Source organism: Pygoscelis adeliae, unplaced genomic scaffold (genome assembly GCF_000699105.1).
Source record: "Pygoscelis adeliae isolate BGI_AS28 unplaced genomic scaffold, ASM69910v1 Scaffold78, whole genome shotgun sequence".
NCBI classification, from domain to species: domain Eukaryota; kingdom Metazoa; phylum Chordata; class Aves; order Sphenisciformes; family Spheniscidae; genus Pygoscelis; species Pygoscelis adeliae.
The window spans coordinates 3,016,246-3,036,053 of NW_008825409.1; the positions used below are offsets into that span (position 1 = coordinate 3,016,246).

The window sequence follows — 19,808 nt, forward strand, 5'->3', positions numbered from 1 at the left end:
TTACTAAATATTTCCTTCTTAATTTTCCATGTTATTAGACAAGGCCCTAAGTGTACTTCTGAGCCTTTTGCGACCACCCACGGAATTATATAGAAATTCCCAAGCAATGCGAACACTGGACTTGAGTGAAAAAAGGGGCCTTGGAGTTATGAAGCGACCCAGAGAAGAAAGGACCGGGGAATTGTAAAGCTGTCGGCCATTATTCCCACACTCTCTGAAAATCACCCTATGTGCTGTTAATTACTGATGAGGAATTTTCTCTCTCCCTTTCTCTTTGTAATTAAGTCAAGTGCTTTTCAGTTTAGCTTCTTTAAATTACTTTCATTTAAACTTTCACTGCCTTTCAGAGGAGCAGCTCCTGACTAGGACTATAGGCCACATTCAGCGAAGTAAGATCACCATTAGCCATTACACAATATTATTCTAAATGAAATACTACAGTTGATCTCACAAATTTTTCTTTCAAGGTTGTTCCTCTGCCCGCTTCAAACCTCTGACCTGCTTTACCTCTTGCACAGCACTTGGAAAGCTGCTTCTCTGAAACCCTCACAGGTGAACAAATAGAAAATGAAAAATGTTCCACCAAGGAGAGATCTTTACAAGTCACAGTGGATGTAATTTTATTTACTTTTGCAATCGCTTGCCATTGTCCTCAATTTATGAGTGAAATTCCTCTTTTGTAGGTTAGACAGCACAATTCATAGCCAAATTCCTAAGTCCTTGTAAAACAAACAAATACTTTGGTACACCACTTCTTCTCTTCTTCTATCCTAGCTGCCAGAACAGATTCAACTACTCTTTTATGTGAAAGCCAAAAGTGGTAGTAACTTAAATTCATCATTTATTACTCCATATAAAGATATGGCAACATACTTTCCTCCTCCATTAAAAACAAAACTAAAGAAACTGCCTACTAAGCTCCCCCCATTTCCATTCCACTGCTACCTGTTATAGACCACTGCAGTTGGTGCAATTATGTGAAGATGAAAATACATGAAATGATATGGATAACAACTTACTTGCAAAGCCTCAAAATCTGGCCTTCTGCACAGGAAGGAAATTAAGATGCATAATTACACAGGTCAAAAGGAAAATTATCCTACTATTTCTGCCCTAAATATAGAAAACTGTTCAGAAAAAAAGTTGAGGAAATGACAATAATGTAAAGTAGGTGTGTTCTCTATGCCTTCATGATATGCTGTTCTCTATTTTTAGGTTACTGTTATTTTCTTATCCCTAAAATATGATCAGTAACAGCTTTTCACACCTAAATAATACCTAGGTAATGCCTCCACATTTTTTTAATTGATGCAGTTGGTTTATTTGGACACATCAAAGCAGAGCAAGACAGCAGAGTCTTGCTTAAGGTTTGCACAGTCTTTGCAAGGCTGTGCAAAGACTTCAAGAGTCCCAACTCTCTGATCACTGAACAGCACTGCTGTTTTTACATCTGTATGAGCAGAAGAGGTAAAGAAACAGAATCATGATGTAGGAGCAATAAATACTGAAACATACACAGAAAAAGAGAAGAAACGGTGTTTTCAAAGCTTGGAACTGCATATTGGTTGACACTTGAAGGTTACTGTTATTGCCCCTTACTTCAAAGGGAGGGATCTGGAAATGGCATCCTGCTAAACTGCTGTATTTTTTTCCTCCCATCGCATCATATGTATAAAAAAACTTTCTTGGCCTCAGAGGATCACGTTTACAAATACTGGGAACACACTGTGGAGTTGAACTCTCTCAGGCATGTATAGTCCAGTGCATAAGACACTACCACGGACCTCCAGAGAAACGTATTCACATCCTGGTTTGGCATTACATTTCTTCAGGTAGTTCACCAAAGCTAAATACACAGTGGAAAAAAAAGTAAAAAAAATTAGGCTAGCTCACGCTGTGCTTTCATTTGCCATGCAGCTACAACCTCATTTAAGTTTCAGTGCTTTCTTCATTCCTCTTGAAATTCAAACAGGGAAAATCTACCATTGCCTTTACAGCAAAGTACAGCGTTGTCAACTGGACTCTGCATGTGTACCAAGTATAAAACATTTCCTTTCAGCAAGACCCCCAAACAGCAAACAGTACCCCTACTACAAAACCTGACATTTCTACAGAGATATTTTAATTCAGATAAAAAGTGCTGGTATCAACCTGAGACAGTAATAGGACCGGTACATGAGGTACTCATCAAGCTGTAACTTTTAAATATTTTTTTAATTGTTACTCATGCATTAGTGGGTCATTCCCTATCTATACATCAGTGGAGTCTTTTGTTTATGGTATGACTTTGAAAGAAAAAAGAAATTTTTTCTTAACCCGTCTCGTGTCTCTTTCTGTACTACTTTCCTTACAGGAGCTTCCAAGATACTCTTACAAAGAGTAAGATCACAAATTTCACATTTTTATTCTCTCTCCTTTCAAATCTGCTTGACTTCATGCTTCAAATAACTCTACCTGCACAAGAGAAATAAGAGAAATAAACATGTCCTCCCTGCCCCAAACCTAAAATAGCAGATCAGATTTTGTATGTTATTGTTGTCAAAGACTAATAAAGGTCTGATGCTATGAACAGATGCTACCTTACCAAGCCTTTTAATTTCACGGATAAATCTTCTTTTCAAAGCCACTGCTTTTACATCCCTTTTCCATTTTCCCATACCAACCAAATTGTGAAAAAAGTTAATAGCTCCCCCATAACTGACCATATGCCATTCTATTTCAAAGCCCCTTCAAATGCTAGGTAGCTCAGCTCATACGTATAGGTATTAAAGGCATCCTTAGCATATCCACAGAGATGTGACCACGTGTTTATCCTGGAGATGTTTTCTTTGTCTAGATTCATGCCGCAGTTGTTTTAAATATCCAAAACCAGGAACCAGAGATAAACGTCTAGGAAAAAAAAAAATTTGTTTCCTTCTATTACAGCAGTAAAAATAAATTAACTTCTTTTCTCTTCTGGGCCTTTAATAATCTGTATCACAGCCTGAGTCCTGCATTAAATGCTGATGTCGAGTCTCCCCACTTTGCTGTTTCATACCTATCGTACCACTCATCGCATTTGTCACAGACAGCAACTCTAAGATACGTGGAATGTACCCATCCTAAATAAAATAAAATAAACCCCACCCACCACTGTAACCAGCATTTTGATTTATAGTCATAACTATTTACATAATCAAAACATTTCATGTAGTCTAGTGGAAAGTCACCAGAACTTGAAACATCATGACAAAAACTAGAATTTTGCCATAGTAAATGCTAGAGAAAAATTAAAGATTAGTTATGGTTTAGGATGTCTGAAAACATGGAAAATCATAATAAAAAAAAAAAGTCTCAGCTATATTTTGGACAAACCACCCCTGCAGGCCTGGCTCTACATGAAGCAATTTGAATAATCAGTTAATGGGGCGTAATAGCCAAACTACGGTCTGTGCCGTTGGTTAGAAACTCGACAGGAATCTGAAGTTAAGCAGAAAAAATGCTTAGCATCAGAGGCTCAGCTGTGTTCATTGTTTTCTGGTAAAACCAAAATAGTGTCACGATCTCTTCCTGCATCTCAGCAATCATCAAGCATCAGAAACACGTATTTTCTAACAAACAGATCCTTATGACTTCTCAGCACAGCTTTCCTTTATTTAGACAACAATTTTCCAATTTTTCCTAGGACTGTGAAGGCTGTGAAAGCCCTTGAGCCCAGTTTGCACCATGCAACGGCACTTTGTTCAGCTAGCCCGGAAATTTGCAGGGAACTTTGGAATTCCCTGTGCTACTCCTTGCCCAGAGGAAGTGTCCTAACAGCCTTCCAGGCAGGACCCTAAGAAAAGCACAGCTCATAAGCACATAATTCTTTGGTCTTCTGCTGTTTTCCCCTTCTCAGTACAGTTCTCCTGAAGGCCAAGGTTCTTCAGATTGAAAAATCTGGAAGCCTCAGGTAAACCTGAACAGTTGGTCTTCCAAAAGGCCAAAAGTTGGCCTTTTTAGCCCCACGGTCTAGAAAAGATAGCTTGTTAAATCCAGCTTCGGCCACTGATTCAGGATGCAGGCTCTGCTCTGATGGGTCCTTAAGATGGCTGTCAGCTCTTCTGCTTGTTAGGTTTCAAACACAGGAATACTGACAAGAAAGTCCTAACCAAGGCCTGGTTATCTCCAGATGAACACAGTGTTTTATGACCAATCCTAGTAATTCTTTCACAATTGTCAATGATATAAAACACAGCAAAGCTATGAAAAAGAAGAAGAAAGCAAAGAGTCTAGTAAAGTGAGGTAAATACCTAATCCTAGCTAGTCACAACTTTATAAACCTCAGTCTTTGATTGGAACTAATTCCATAAAGCTTTGACGGAGCCATTCACTCAAATGCTGGTAAGAGGTGCCGATGTAAATCTCATAGAAGCTTCCTTGAGTACGTTTGCTAAGTCTGGCTGACACAGCTCTGATGGGACACCCAGGGACAGAGACGGGGATATGCAAGTTCCATGCCACTCTTTATATTTTTCCCCGACTCTATCCATTGTGTGGTTGGAAAAAGTTAGCTTTACTTTAAAAAGAAAAAAAAAAAACATGGAAGAATTTGTTTAAAAGTCTACTGCTTAAGAAACAGCATGCTAGACCACAGATTGAGAGCACTCAATTTGGACCAGGGCAGAAAACCTTAAGAGGTGCCCTCAGCGAAGCATTTAAAATGTCATGTTAACAGGACTGAGTTTCCCCCAGGCTTTTTGGTGCTCTATGCCATCATGGTAAAAGAAAGAAGTTTTGAGCAAAGCAAACCTGCTGGTGGTCAGGACCGGCATTTTACAGTACACTGCAGCAGCTACATGTCTTTAAACCAACCTTCAGCCTTTCTTAGCAGTTGTTATCAACTTATTTATTTATTTATTTAGTAACAGGCACATTAGCCTGGGTTTCACTCTTCATGAAAACTATTTTAACACAAAGCAGATTTGTGTCTTTATTTGTTTTGAACCACAAGTAAAAAAGCAATACATTTAGTTTGGAAGAAGGTTGCCAAATGGATGAAAAAGACCTGCAAGTTTTCCTTTTGGTTGCCCTTAGCATTTACGGTCAACTTTTCCCAGCTCAAAACCCAAAGTCTGCTCTCAATTAGCCTGGCGTAAATCAGAGCAACTCCATTGACTTCAGACAGCTTTTCTGGTTATAGAGCATTGTGAGACAGAACAGAATTTGGCCAATATTGTCTTTTTTTTCTTTTACCGGCACCATGGATTTTTCTCTTTTTGGAAGACTTATTGGTTGAAACAAAGCAGATGACTGTGGACAACCTGTTTGATGTGGTAAACAAAAGCAAAGTAACTGCCAGACCCGCTGATGGAGTTAGAAAGAAAAGAAACATGAACACTGTGGGAAGGAGAATGCTGAGGAAGAACTTGAACCTTCTACTGATTTTGGTAGTGAAGTCCAAAAATAACCAATAATATTGCCCAAAACAAAATTTAGTACAGTGTAAGACTGTGACTTTAATCTCTAATCATGTCCGTCAGAAGCAATTCCACTGAACTTGATGGTGCTAATCCACTGTAAAACTAGACATGGACATCTGCAACCACACACAAAGTTGAGATACCAGCAGGAGCAACACAATAAGATCATCATTAATATTGTTACATGTCTCCTATTGGTAAAGAAAATGTAGTGAAGGAATAAAGAGACTGAAACCCATTTTGCAGACTATTTTTCAGAAAATACAGCACTGCAAAAACTTATTGCGAACTTTTTTCCTCCCTCAAGAGGGACTAGGATTATGAACCAAAAGAAGGTCATTAGCAGAAGACAGATCTTTCCTGGATGAACAAAAGTTAGTTTCCATTTAGAGAGGTAATAAGTAATTTTTATCCATTTGTACAGATTCCTCTCTGCAACATTAATGATGGAAGCAGAAGGGACACCACAAGCATTTCTTTTGATAAAAACAGATGATGCCTGCATCATATTTTAACATATGATTTAAAAATTTCATTACAAATTGCAGCAAGGCCTGAACTTATGAAGCTCTATTAAAATCCTTTAAACCAGTAAATATGTTGCATCAGAGACCACGTGCTCAAATTTGAAAACTTGATTCCAGTAGGAAAAATGCAGAGAGAAAAACCTCTTTCCACTTGAAGTTAATTCAAACTTCATAAATGTGTAAAAACTTTGTACGAGTCATTCAGCTTCACTATTTTTCTGTTTAAAAGTTAATGAATAGAAGCCATGAAGCATTTACTTTCTTTTTTTGTCCCAGTTTAGCTATCAGGTGTAGAGATACTGTTGTATTCATCTGGACTGTTTCACTGAAAGCTGAGAGACTTACTGGGATATGATAAAGCAGGAAGGCTGGTTTTCTTCTTCCTACCACAACTACAGGTTTGGGTAGATGATGAGACTAAAAATGTGAAGAACAGAATCAGCTTTTCTGAAACGGTTGTTCACCAGAAACCCAGCAGGATTTATAGAAGAGCCAACAGTTGACTAGCTTCTTGTTATGGCAACTTTGAAAATTTCACTGGGCACAGAACTTGCATCTTCGGATACCGAAACATATTCCGTGGTCTGTAATATCCAATGGGAAAAAAACTGATTTGCTAGCCACCAGTAATACTCCCTGTCTTTACCTGCTAAGAGGGTTGGAGAACGGGGGGAGAAAAACGGATTTTTATTTAACTAATACATGAAGTGAAGATCAGTGTTGCATAAATTCATAATTGAATGCCTCTTTCCTTAGAGAGGCAGATGAGCAAGTTAGAAATTCCAAATGGAGTTGAAGAGAATTATTTTCCTAGAGAAGATTCCCAGGACAACTGCAACATGAAATTAAATTTGACTGCTTAAATGAAGATTTCTTTCTTGGATTTAAACTTAAATTATGCTTTAAATTATGTCAGCTTCAAGGAGGATGCAGAGCAGAACTGGATAATTTTTTTCAGAACAGGAAGATAATTATTGAAATCATGCTATGTTGGTGAAAAAATATTTCAGAGAACTTATGAAACTAATCTGCCATGTTTCTGCTGCCCCGATACCAAAAATCAGCTCAAACACAAATTCATTAGGAGCTACGGAAGACTGCAAAATAAAGCTAGTAAGCAAACATTAATAGCGAGAAAACTTATTGGTAGCAGTTGTTATCCTGCATGACTTTTATTTGTTTAACTACAGTAAGAGAATTAACAATTTTTGTAGAGTTGAAGCATCCCCTTATTTCTAATCCAAATTAATCAGTTTAACAAATCAATGATATCTGCTGCACATCCACAGGTACAGATTCTTAATCACATTGGTAAGTCATGAAGCAGGGCCCAAGATCATGCACGAGGCTTTCCATGCAGAGTGGCTGAAGCCCCCAGCTGTACTCACACTGAAGACGCTTTAAACTCAGCCTCAAATGCATTGCCATCCTTGTCCTCAGCCTGCAAGACCACAGGGCTCTCAGCCTCCAGCTCACTAAAGGCCCGGCCAATAGAAGGTGATGGGAAACAAGCATGAATGTGTTGCCAAACGCAAGGAGAAGAAAGGGGAAAAAAAAAAAAGGCCATTATGTGGTATACAACACACAACTACTGTTTATATTATCTGGAGTCTTCTATTTTCATATTGCCTGAAGCCATTAAGCTTTAGTCAACTCAGTTTGCTTTGCAAGAAGGGCTGCTTTACATGTAATGCAGGATTTTAAGGCTCTAAGTTCACATCCAGTGCTAACCAACAGAAACCCCCAAAGAACTTCCCAAACGTTATAACCAACACAAGATACGCTCTTTGTGGAGCATGCTTCCGTTTTGCAAATTGCGCCTTGAGCCATGGGATGACAGATGTGTCCAGCTTTAGCTATCTGCAGTGCATGTATCTTCACCTGAGCTAGTCAGCCAGATTCCCTTTATGGTCAACAGAGAGAAAAAGCCAGTTTCAGAGCATGATTAATCTTGGTTGAAATTTCAGGCATGTAGAATACGTTAGATAACTGAAGGCCTAGCAGTGCTTGCTGCACTCCACTGACATCAAAGGAAGGCAAGCTGATCAGACATCTGACTTAGGCAAAATTAATTCCAGCCCTCTTGTGAGGTAGTCAGACGCGCTGAGGATCTGCAGCGCCCTTTTTTCCTAAGCATGCACAGCCCAAGCCAACCGTTATGGGACCGGCAATGACACTAGCTTTGACTGACTCCAGTGTTACAGACTGCTGCTCAACTAGTCGTTACTGTCTTTCTTTCACTAATTATAAAACAGTAGATACATTCACTACAACAGTGTAGCCTCAAAGGAAAATATTTATGCTGGAATGCTGATTGCAAAGGGGGGGGGGGGAAGAATGAACTGTAACTTACACAGGACAAATAAGACTGCATTAATGTGACTATGCCCTTGTTACAATCTTCTGTATGTTGCTATATTGAATATAAAATCTGTCAATGGATGAGATTAACCTTGGTTAGTTCCCATATCAAATGCTCTACCTCATGTGCTTTGGGTCCATTTACTTAGAGTAGATGGTGCCAAAGAACTTACCTATGTAGATAAATCAAGTCACCTACAAATCCATTTTTTTGTGGTTGTTGATTTTTTTGTTCTAACTTCAAATATGCTTTGTTTTTCTTTATTAATTCAATGGAAAGAGGGAAAAAAGAAAACAAAAGTCTCGCAGATTAATAAAGTGCAATGAACATAACGGAAAGTAATAGGGGAAAAGAAAGGAGTATTCCCCAGCTCATGCGCTTACCTCTCACTGAGATCTTCAACGTGCTGTCTGTGGCCTAGCATGAAGCTAGGGTTCGGCTGACCGCATGGACTCGCAGGGGCTGATAAAGTGCTTTTCACGTTCTGTACTGAGTGCCTGCGGCTCCGTCGGCGCTCTAACCCCCTCCGCTCACTAGCACCAAGACTGGCCCTTCTCCGGTCCTTGCGCCCACTGGGAGGCGGGTCAGCACTCTCATCTCCATCCTCATGTCTCAGTGTCATCTGAGAAAGAAAGGAAGAAAGGCGAGGCTTCTGATACAGTTCCTTTAGGTACCACAGGTCTTCACACCTAGGCTTTAAAAATTAACTGATCTCAACATGATTAACTCCTATTAGCGTCACCATTTCTATAGTGATCCCTGTAAGTTTCTGTCTATCTGTTAGTGCAGTGTAGCAGCTCTAATAATGGAATTATATACTGATGCCTTGTATAGAACACTACAGAATCTGTAACAACACATTTATATATATCCTAGTTTGTCTTTTTTTAACGTAGGACTTAATTTTCAAGGAAAGTGAGCAGTGTTGGACACCTAGCTCTCTTTATTTCCTTCCAAAATACTTAGGTGAAGTCTTGGCTCTAGTGAAATCAACAGAAAAAACTCTCATGCATTGATTGATTGAACATTTCCTCATGTTCAGACATGACACTTGTAATGATCGAGTGGCAGTTACCACCTGCTACTTTAGAAAGTATTTTAGAATAGTGCCATCGTTTCCTCCCAGCCAAGGAAGGGATCAGCAGATGTATATGTAACTGCATTCCTCTTAAAAATCTCCATTTTTACGGTTCTCCCTGCAAAGTAAACAAAGGAAAAAAACCTAACAAACAAAACTGTTTCTGTGAACTGGTACCACAATGGATTAAAAGAAAAAAACGCAGACCACACGTCTCCTCTAAGCCTCCCAATTTTTAGGTTAGCATAATTACTTTCACGTATGCCTTTCAGTGGAAAATTCAGTATTTCCTGCCAGTTCAGAAGCACTGTCCATACAGAGGAACATATGTATATCAGAAAAGAATAATGCTGAGAATAGCATGGCCACAGTGACATTTGATAGAAACCTCTGACACAGGTTGGGAGCTCATCAGTTGGAAATAGTAGAGGAGTAAAATACGTGTGCAACACCTAGTATCTTGAACTACAGCACGCCGTTGACATGCCAATGTGACATACCTCTAACAGAAACAAAGCAAGCGGTACCTTAGGGTATGTAAGGAGAGATATTGCTGGCAGAAGCAACAAAGTTAGTGGTGGATCTCATCTGAAGTGCAGCGTAACATTTAAGTAATCTTTATATGAGAAAGATCCATTCAAATAGGCAGAGGTACAGAAGAGGGCAATGTGGGTGATCAGAAGAATGCATATCTTCTTGTTTCTATTAGTCTTGCTATTCCAATAATTCTTACCAGAAGTGACTTTAACAACACAAAGGCAGGGGGAAGTGTGATATCTCTGCTTAGGGTGTAAAATCTATTTCAGTGGGGAAGACGAGATTTTTCAGCTAAAGAACAACATCGGCAGAAAAAAGAAAGAATGTGCATAGGCATATCTGGCCATCAAGAGAAAGCTGGTACCCAACTAAGCCAACTGCTAATTTTGCAATCAAGTCTTTCAGTAGGCACAGCATGCACAAAAAAACCTGCTTTTGAGATTAATGATCATCTTTTAAAAATGATTTTATGAGCTGATGCCTCTGACAATAGAAAAAGAAAGAACATGGAGCCCTCTCATTCTCACGTTCCTATTTTGGCCTGACTCTTCCTGCAAACTGCTGTATATAAAACTTAACTCTGCTAAAGTTAATGAAGTGACATGGGTGTAAAGTTGAGGAAGAAAATGGAGTATCAAATCTACCAAATCCTTTGCTGGACTTGGAGATAAAGTCATTTCATTTCATCACACCAGAACATGAATTCACATTTACATTACATTAACTTCAGCCTAAACCTCCCTGCTCCAACACTTCCCGAAGTCTGAAAAGAGGCTAATTATTAAGAAACTGGCTATCCTACCCTTACATATAAATACTTCAGAAGTAGTTATTTTATACCTAGGTGGTGAATGTGGAGTCACTCATTACTCCATTGCTGCAAACTGTATCGGATGTGGTCCAGTGTAAACTCGTAAACAAGGACTTGCTGGGTATTCAGCTGCAGAACAAGTGGCATTTGTGAAGCTGAGCTCAGCCGAACCTTTTTCATGAGCTGAATACTTTTGCATATGGAAAGAACTTCTACTTACTTCAGGATGTGTAACTAGCAGTCTGAGCAAGCTTTAATTGCAGGCAGAACTGCCTTTAAGGAGGCTAGTAAATGTGCTGGTTTGCCTTGGAGTATGCCCCAGCTTTAGTATGAAATGCATTTGCATTAAACGCAGCTATGTATCGCAGCAGGTCACATAAATGAATGTGTATAATACTTCTAGCAACCAGATGTTTTTCTTTTAAAATAAAATAGATAACCAAATTTCACCTAGGTTACATTCCCCCCTCCTCTCGGCTTTGAAGTTTGCACAAGCTGTAAGATGCATAAAACAGGGCATGCTATGTTACCTCATAAATGTTAAATTGCTCAACTAAGTCCAAGTCTGTTCCTTTCTTGTTCAAGTGTCTCTGTGAAATAGCTTCAATGCCTAGCTCTTCCAGACAGTCCACCACGTCGTAGAAAGAGTCTTGATCTGGCAACCCCGACAGCGTCTAAGAATCAAAGGAAAAACATTTAAATCTGTTTGTTTTGAAAAGAATTAAACAAAGGTTTATAAAAGCGGGTGGCAAGTGGTGCTATGTATGATTTCAATAAAGTAAAACCCATGATGTGGGATTAGAGACACCGCTAGAAAATAAAAAAAAAGTGGCACAGCTTTTAACAAACAACTCTGTGCACTGTGTAGAAAAATGAATAATTGGCAAAACAAATCAATGTTGTTATTTCATACAAAAAAGTATGGAAAATGTGGGTCTTTAAAATACACAGTTGGATTCTTCCTGGTTTCATTGAAGTACAGATTTAAAGAACAGAGAACGTTAAAGCATCAAACACGGGGATAAAAGCAAAGAGAGAGAAAAAAATGGTTTAGCTAAAAACACTGAAGCTGATTTCCTACTGATTCCTCTAAGTTTGGCCTTAAGAAGAAAAAGTCCAATGCACAGCTGTGTGATGTCAGGACAGCAGGAAATATCCTGCACCACGTGCCTACTGTCCTCCACACCTGCAGCAGAGGTCATCCTCCCAACGGACAAATTGTTTTATATCGTAGAGATGTTGACTCCTTTCCTCCCCTTCAACTTGAAAACTCTTACTAAAGGTACACTGACTCCTGAACCCCTATAAAATGTTAAGAGAGTTACTAATTCCCAATTATGGGCTAAGTTGTTACCAGTGACACTGGAGAGGAGCTTTTGCACACTAGAAAATTAAGAATGCCAATAATAACAGCTATTGAAAATGAACTGTTTGAGTTCAGAGCTTTCTATGGCACCTGCTCTGTGTTCAAGAGAGAGCACTTTTCTTACCACAGTGATTTCCCATTTTTTTGGTGAGTTCAGAAAACTGAGAAAAGGAAGGTGGTCTTCTGCAGTGTCCCATGTATACCATAGTATGCCACTGCAGTGTGTGTAGCAAGTGGGATTGAATCAAGCCACTCACAGCTTTGCTGCAGTGATGTGTGGGAAGAAGACACGGGCATTGGACAACTTTGTTCAGAGCACGAGTGAAGTTCATCCACCAGAGTCCTGCAGACATTTACAAAGGCAACAGAAAACACTACTATTCTGGTTTGCCATTGATTTCTACTCAGCTTGTGCTGACTTTTTATGGCTCTTTATGCATGATGCAGAAAAATGAGTCTAATGCTGCTCCTGTTGAGCAGAAACTGCTGAACATACTGTGCAACTACTTGCAGAGCACTATATACCTCATCGCAAGAATCGGTCTATACAGAGATGCTTCTGCAAAATACGGGAGAGTGCACACTGGAAGCAACACAGTTGTTCTGGATTAGCTCACCAGAGATGCTTATTCTCAAGTGTATATACCCGTCTCCTATTTAATTAGCTAAGTAACTTATCTATACTCCCAGTAGAGGAGAGAAAGAGCAAGAGATAGAGACAGCACATGCAAAAAACAGGCCCTCTCCAGAAAGAGTTTCACCTTCTCATGCCCGGGATGGGATGAACTGTGCTCTGAGAACACTGGTTTTCTGGAGCCCAGCTTTTCCAAAGTGGCTCTGAGCCGCAGAGTGCAGAAGAGAGCAGCCGCTCTGGGCTGCCTCCCTATATCAAGCAGCTTGACATTCAGAAAAATTGGTCTGAATTATGTGAGTAACAACAGACAGCTGACATACCTTGCCCTGTTAAAGCACCCCTTTCCTGTGAAATGAGGCACTGGAAAATGTGCATCACCAAGCTACTTTTTAATTATTTTTTTTTTCTTAAACTAAACATGACACAGCAACATCATCTTCAGTCATTACAGGACTGTTATCCGATATCTGGTGAGGTCCACTGCAACAGGAATGCTTAGCACAAACACTAATGAAGTGTTAGGGCTATATGTTCAGGGTTATATGTTCAGGCTCTAATTAAGAATTTGTCTCTTTCCAGGACAGTATTTAAGCCTGTTTAAAACCCACCGAAGACCATGGAACTACATTTTCCTGAACAGTGCTGAAAATAGATACCACGTGCATTTTCTTCTTTCCTAAACTGACACCTAGCATTGAGTAGAAATCTGAGGATTCAGCAGATGAAGCTATAACACTGTAATTTCAATTTAGCTTTAACACAGATACGGAAATACTGTAACAGAATACGATGTCTATCAGGCTTTCTCTGACTTATGAAAGAAGTAGACAGCAGCTACGATAACCTGAGTGTTGTCAGGCACAGTAAGATGTGATGTCTTACATGCAAAAGGGTGGACAAACAGTCAGATCTTCTGCACAGATCTTCTGAGCATTTCCTTCTTAAAATATCAGGAAATGGTCTTAATATTGATAGGCAGATCACCCGCCTTCGAGTATATATCTATATCTATATATCTCTTTTTTAAATTCTGAGGGCAGGCAGGCTGTAGACAAAGAAAACAGCAGCATAAGGTACTATTTACTGGCAACCCTGCTTTTGTCAGTAGCCTTTTATTGGTTAATATAATTTTAAATCTTGCAGTGGTGGAAATCCAATTTTCACTGCATGCTAGTGGCCAGAACTGGACAATTGAACTCCCGAGTATAGAAATCAACTATTTTTCCTTTGCACAGTTTGTCATTAAACTCACAGATCCATTTTCGGAGTGTAATGCATATCAAATTCAATTTCTAACGTTATAAAATGGGATGTGAAAGGGCACCACTGGTGTCACAACAAGGTCAGTTCAATCTAGCTCAGGAGAAAGATTTTTGCAGTAACTAACACAAGGGACATGAAGTGCTTGCATAAATGACTGATTAATTCCAGCTTGTGGTATTAGAAAACAAGAGTGGGCCTGCATTTTCCTGGTGTTTTTATAAAGGAAACAAAAGCTGCAACCAGCAGAGCAGAGGTCATAAATTGGGCAGGTCCTTCCAAGGTCCTTGCTCCTTCCCGAGTATCTGGTTAAGTTCAAAATGATACTCCCATATCGAAATACACATACAAGTCCCAAATATTTCCTCCTGCTCTGAAGACTGAACCTTACAAATTGAAAACCTGTCTAGAGAATTAAAATTTAGTCACTTGGAGAAGTGTTTTTAAACCATACTCTGGGGTTTGCTTGCTGAATTCTGTTACGTTACCACTAGCCTAGACCAAAACTGGGATTTCAAACGTGAAACTCTTCAGAACTCAGGTGTACAAATGAAGCACGAATATGAATGTCAAGACTCATTCCTATGCCTCTATCCAGTTTTGGTTTGAGGAAACATCCCTGAATTAAGATTTTTATTTGTTTGTTGTGTGATTTTCCAAGTTGCTTTCTCAAGCCCTTGTGGGAAAGCCTGTGCAGCTTTGAGTTCTTCCCTCTGAAGGGGCTGCTTTTGGAATGGTGAACTAAATTAAAACCAAAACCCCAGCCTGAGAGTTCTGAGCTTGATATATCTTCCTAACATTTTTACCAAAGCCTAAACAATATGTCTTACCTACCACTAACTGTAACAGTCCCAATGGAAAGAAAGGCAAGAAAACTAATGAAGTTGTATTGGGGGCTAAAAAAAGAAAAAGTGTTATGGGAGTGTACCAGCCAAATGTTTTCCTAGATGATAAAACCTATTAGACAACATACTCAACTGGTAAGAGCACAATATTCTTATCACTACATATCCTCAGTTACATTTCTGAACAAAACCTGACATAAATTAGTGCTACACCATGCCTGGCTTCAGGCTGAAAGGCTCTCTTTACTTGCAGTTTTTAAAATGTGTAGCCCTGGATGATACTAGCTAGTAAAACTAGTAAGTATGGTGCCTTTTGTCATTTACAAAACAATCAGAGTATAAAGCAGTGGTGCAGAGAGGATACAGACAACAGAAAGTCCACTTGGTGTGCAACGCTTTACATGCAAGTCCAAGTAATCTAAGAGTACTGCTCTGGTTACCAGACTTCCAACAGACTGGGCTTCACTACAGGGCCCATGCACTCGACAGAGAGACATTAGCTAAATCTTACATGCTACAGTGAAAAGCACTACATAGTAAATAAACACGCTTAAGGGCATTAGCCAAGTTTTCAACTGCTTTGGGATAGGAAGAAGCATCTCTCATATATGTGTTTTCCTGGGAACCACAACTTCTAAAACATCTGGTGCGGCCAACATCAGAGACAGGATGTAAGATGATCATTGCTCCAGTGTGGCAGTTGCAATGTTCTTAAGGCAGGTCACCGAAAAATGACATGCCAGCTGCTGTTTTAACACCACGCTGGCCTGAAACAGCACTTCTTCAACTACAGCTGATGGACCGCTGGTGGGTGGTACTCTAAGCTCCCACTAGTAACCACCGGCCTGGAAGCTGGCGCTTAAATTCTAGTCTTGTATTGGACGTGCTAAAAAACATTCAGTGCTTAATCTGACTATACCAAAATGTATTAATTTTTGTATACCTCATAATTATTTTATCTACCTATTTTTCTTATTAAATGTATTGTATGATATGAGAGAACAAGCAATATTAAATACAGGTAAAAAGAAAATCAACAGTAATCTTACAACTACAAAGCTTCCAGTGTAATCTCAATAATGAAGAGGTTTTATAGCAAGTAAATATAAAGTGAATTGAATGCAACATAGAATTTTCTTTCTGCATTTGATGAGTGGGTGGGGTTTTTTTTTAATATAAAGGAAACACAAAGGCTTTAATCTATCCAGACCTCAGTAATAAAAATGAAGAAAGTAGAGATTAGAATAAGATCTAACAGATCATAGGAACTAACCAAAGGAAGATAACAAAGGTTATACTGGAACTATACATAACTGGAAGTATCTGCATTGGGATCAATCTCATTTATTAATCAGAGATTCATTAATGCCTAAATCCCCCCAAATTAAGAGAGGGTTAATGAAATGTTAGTGTAAGTAAATTGGTTAAGCATCAACAAAAGAGAGGGAGAGGATAAAAGGATTGGAACAATTCTTATGTCTGGGCAGATGTGTTTTCTGCTCTTGAGCAGGAAGGAAAACAGTCTGTAAACGTATACAGGGAGAAAGAAAAAGGAGTAGAAGTATGCTTCCTTAAGACAAATCCCTCGTGAGGACTCTGCCTGCACTGAAAACTTTGACATTTCCTCGCCTAGAGAAGTTGAAACCATCTGAGCCTTCTTTGTATTCTCTGCGGGGGAAAAAAATTACAACTGTGACATGCTGCTTGCTGTTTTCTCTATAATCATGAAAAAAATCCCATTAAAAACATCATAAAGCTGTCCATAAGCCAAATCATAATTATAAGTGTGGCATTGTGGGATTCCTCTCTTCCTTGATCTTCATAACTGCCTTGCTCCTTTGACTGCGAGATGTTTTTTCTTTTTGTGTGTTATTAAAGAACTACCTCCTCCCAAAAATAGCTTTAAATGTAGTGAAAAACTGAGACTAAAGGAATCAACTACAGGATAATAAAAGAGTCAACATACAAGAAAATTTTTGAAGAAGTCAAACACCAGGTAAATTACAACTGTGCAAATGATGAAGGGAATTATCTCAGAAAGAGGAATCGGTACACGAAACGACCAGGTGTAAAATGGAGACATCAAAAACTACTCGCCTCAGCTTTAATAGCAGCTACAGGCAGAAGCATATAAAGCTGATGATGCCTTTCAGAAAGAGTACATCAGTGAGATAAGGTGGTCCTTTAAAGTCAAGAGGATCCTTACTACCATGTAAGCAGGAGCAAGGGCGGCTCTAAATAAAAGTACAGTAACATCAGTGATGTCACCAGGAGAGGTTAGTCCCTCTCAGGCATCTTTGCAGGACAATATCTGCCATTAAGAAATTATTTCATAAAAAAAACACCAAAGCAACCCACGGCCCCAACCATGTAGCCATGAGCACAATAAGCTGACAGCTTGATTTATGACCTCCACTGACAAACTCAGGATCTTTAAATGAATATAATGAATAATAATACTCTGGCCTATTAAGTATAATCATAAAACACACGGTTATTTTGATTTGCTAGTAGTATGTTGATCTTCTGTGCTCTTCAAAAAATCCATTTTTAATTTTAGTTATCCTAAGATTTGTTTAGGACTAGACGCTAATCTTTAAGGAATTTACACGAATACATTTCTAACTTTTACGTGCCTTTCACTTTCTCCCTTCACACATTTGATTTTACTGCAAAACTACTACTTGTAATACAGGACACCAGAAAATATAAAGAAAGAAGAAAAAATGTAACCTCATTTTTTTTAAGCAGAAACACTCTTACTAGCACTCAGACCTGTTAAATTAATCATATTTGGTTTGCAGAAAAAAAAATATTAAAATATCTGAACTAGAAAACTGTGCACAATGCAAGCCTTTGTGAGCAAGTGATCTTTTTCACCAGCACTTGCTTTCTTTCTCCCCTTGGATAATGTGTTGAGTTAGTTTGTTGAGTTTTGTTTTGCACTGTGTTGTCAACGCTGGGAGAGGAGCCATGTCATAACACGTTTCCGCACAGCATCTAGCAAAATAGCAATTCTGCTCCAGCTGCTGCCTCTGGGCAGTAACAAGAGTGTGCTGACTGATTACAGCTTGTCCTGCAACTTTTCTGGGAAAGGTCTCCTTTGTCATATATTCTCAACAGGGAAGATTATTATACAATTGAAAATACTAACATTAGCTCCACCAGTTATGCCAACAAAGTAAACAAACCTTGTTAACCAAGGTCATTGCGTAAACCAGTAGTTCGGTATCAACCCCATCCTTCTCCTCCAGGATCTCCATGATGTTGGACCACGGCTTGGCTCCTAGAGGAAAAGCAGAAACCATTGGTCATGGTGATCAAAATGGAAAGCTATAGCATCAACATTTATCCAAGAGGTAGCACAAGGTGGAACGATGTGGCCAGGTGGAAAGTAAAGTGGAAAGACAGTTATCTCCAGCTTCCTCTACAGTCTCCCCTGCTTCACGGAGAGTGAAGTTAATACAGTCAGTGAAAGCTATGGTACATCCTAATGCAAGGATCTAAAATATGCCAGGTGGACTTTCCCCAGAGGTACCAATTTCTCTCCCTCGATGATGAAGGAAGTTTTGTTAGCCCAGTTTGATTGACAGTGAACTTCTAAAATCAGGTGGGAGGAATTTTACACCACCTGTCATAGGTTCACATAGGCTTAGATAAATCTTTAACAAAAATCTATATGCTACTCTCTCAGTGCATTTGATGCTTACATTCCTAGTGATATTACTGCGTTATGCTGCATTAAGATAAGTCCTGTTAACAAAACAGTGCAGGAGAGAAACATAGTTTTCTCAAATTACAGGCTGCGTGTCTTGGATAAAAGAAATGATCAATGAGGGGAAAAGATTTTTGCTGTGGTTCTTACTCAAATTATTTTAATAAGAATTCCCTCTACAGAACTTTCAGATACATTTCTCTCATTTTTCCACTAAGTAAGGTCAAAATTTGTGCTTCTAGTTACGACGTATTTGCTTGATTTGCATGTTGATTTGCATTTGCACGATTATCTGATGCCAAAACCCAAGCAGTTTAGTGAGTTATTGTGCCAAAACCGTCAGACAGGCAATGCCAGGCAGACTCAAGATAACCTCTCGTGCGGAAGGTACCTTGTAAAACCATCCTACTTCATTTGGCTAAAAGGCAGATGGTTGCATTTATTAAAGAAAAAAAAACACGTAACTATTTTATCTAGGAAACTGAAGTAAATAATGAAAGACTATAATTCAGTGTTTAGTTTGGAGTAAAGCTAAAGGTGAAGAGGACGAAGCAGAAAGCTAACCCTAACCTAGAGATACTCAATTCAACTACACCAGCATAACTGCAAGAGTCTTTGAATTTCAGAGGGAAAAATGCAGAGTATTCCAACGCCCACATGCCCTAAATGCTACAGGGATGACGATAGTTTGAGTATAATCAGGCAGTAAAATGCAGATGTTTCATCACCACAACCTGTTGCTGACTGATCAGTGACCCCGATGTTAAAACTCTGCATTACTCTCACAGTGATAACGGCCTTTGTTTATTCATGCTGATATGTTATATATATCCTGCTACACAGACATCGAATCCCTGCTAACCAAGGATCTCCATTTTCAAGGCGATGGCAGTGCACTGTGTGGAAAAACCTGTCTATTAATGAACACGGACAGCAATATTTCTCTTGTTTTCTTTTCTCTTCTTTTTGAGACATGCTCTGATCTTTACTACTGAATAATAAATCAAAGCTTCCTTATCTCGAGCAAAATCAAAGAGGGGGGGGATTCACGCTCAGCTCTCCAAATGTATTTATGTGCATTACTAATTGGATACTAATTCAAATACATGGCTGTAATGAAAATACACTAGACACCTCTTTACCAGATTCTCTATATTACCAGACATTTTGTGCAGTACATGTTCAAAAGACATGTGGAACAAATTCACTCGGCTCACAAATGATATATGATC

The 19,808-nt window shown here is 39.0% G+C and overlaps 1 protein-coding gene across 1 annotated transcript in view; it reads right to left on the reverse strand.

Moving 5' to 3' along the window:
• The window catches only part of FHOD3 (formin homology 2 domain containing 3), a 377,261-nt gene that overhangs the window by 107,926 nt on the left and 249,527 nt on the right, over positions 1-19,808 (reverse strand). Inside the window, exons 8-10 of the mRNA XM_009330482.1 lie at positions 18,053-18,147; positions 11,287-11,430; positions 8,714-8,952 (exon numbers count right to left, since the gene is read on the reverse strand). Coding sequence (XP_009328757.1) covers positions 8,714-8,952; positions 11,287-11,430; positions 18,053-18,147 — 478 coding nt within the window. The remainder of the gene's footprint in view (positions 1-8,713; positions 8,953-11,286; positions 11,431-18,052; positions 18,148-19,808) is intronic.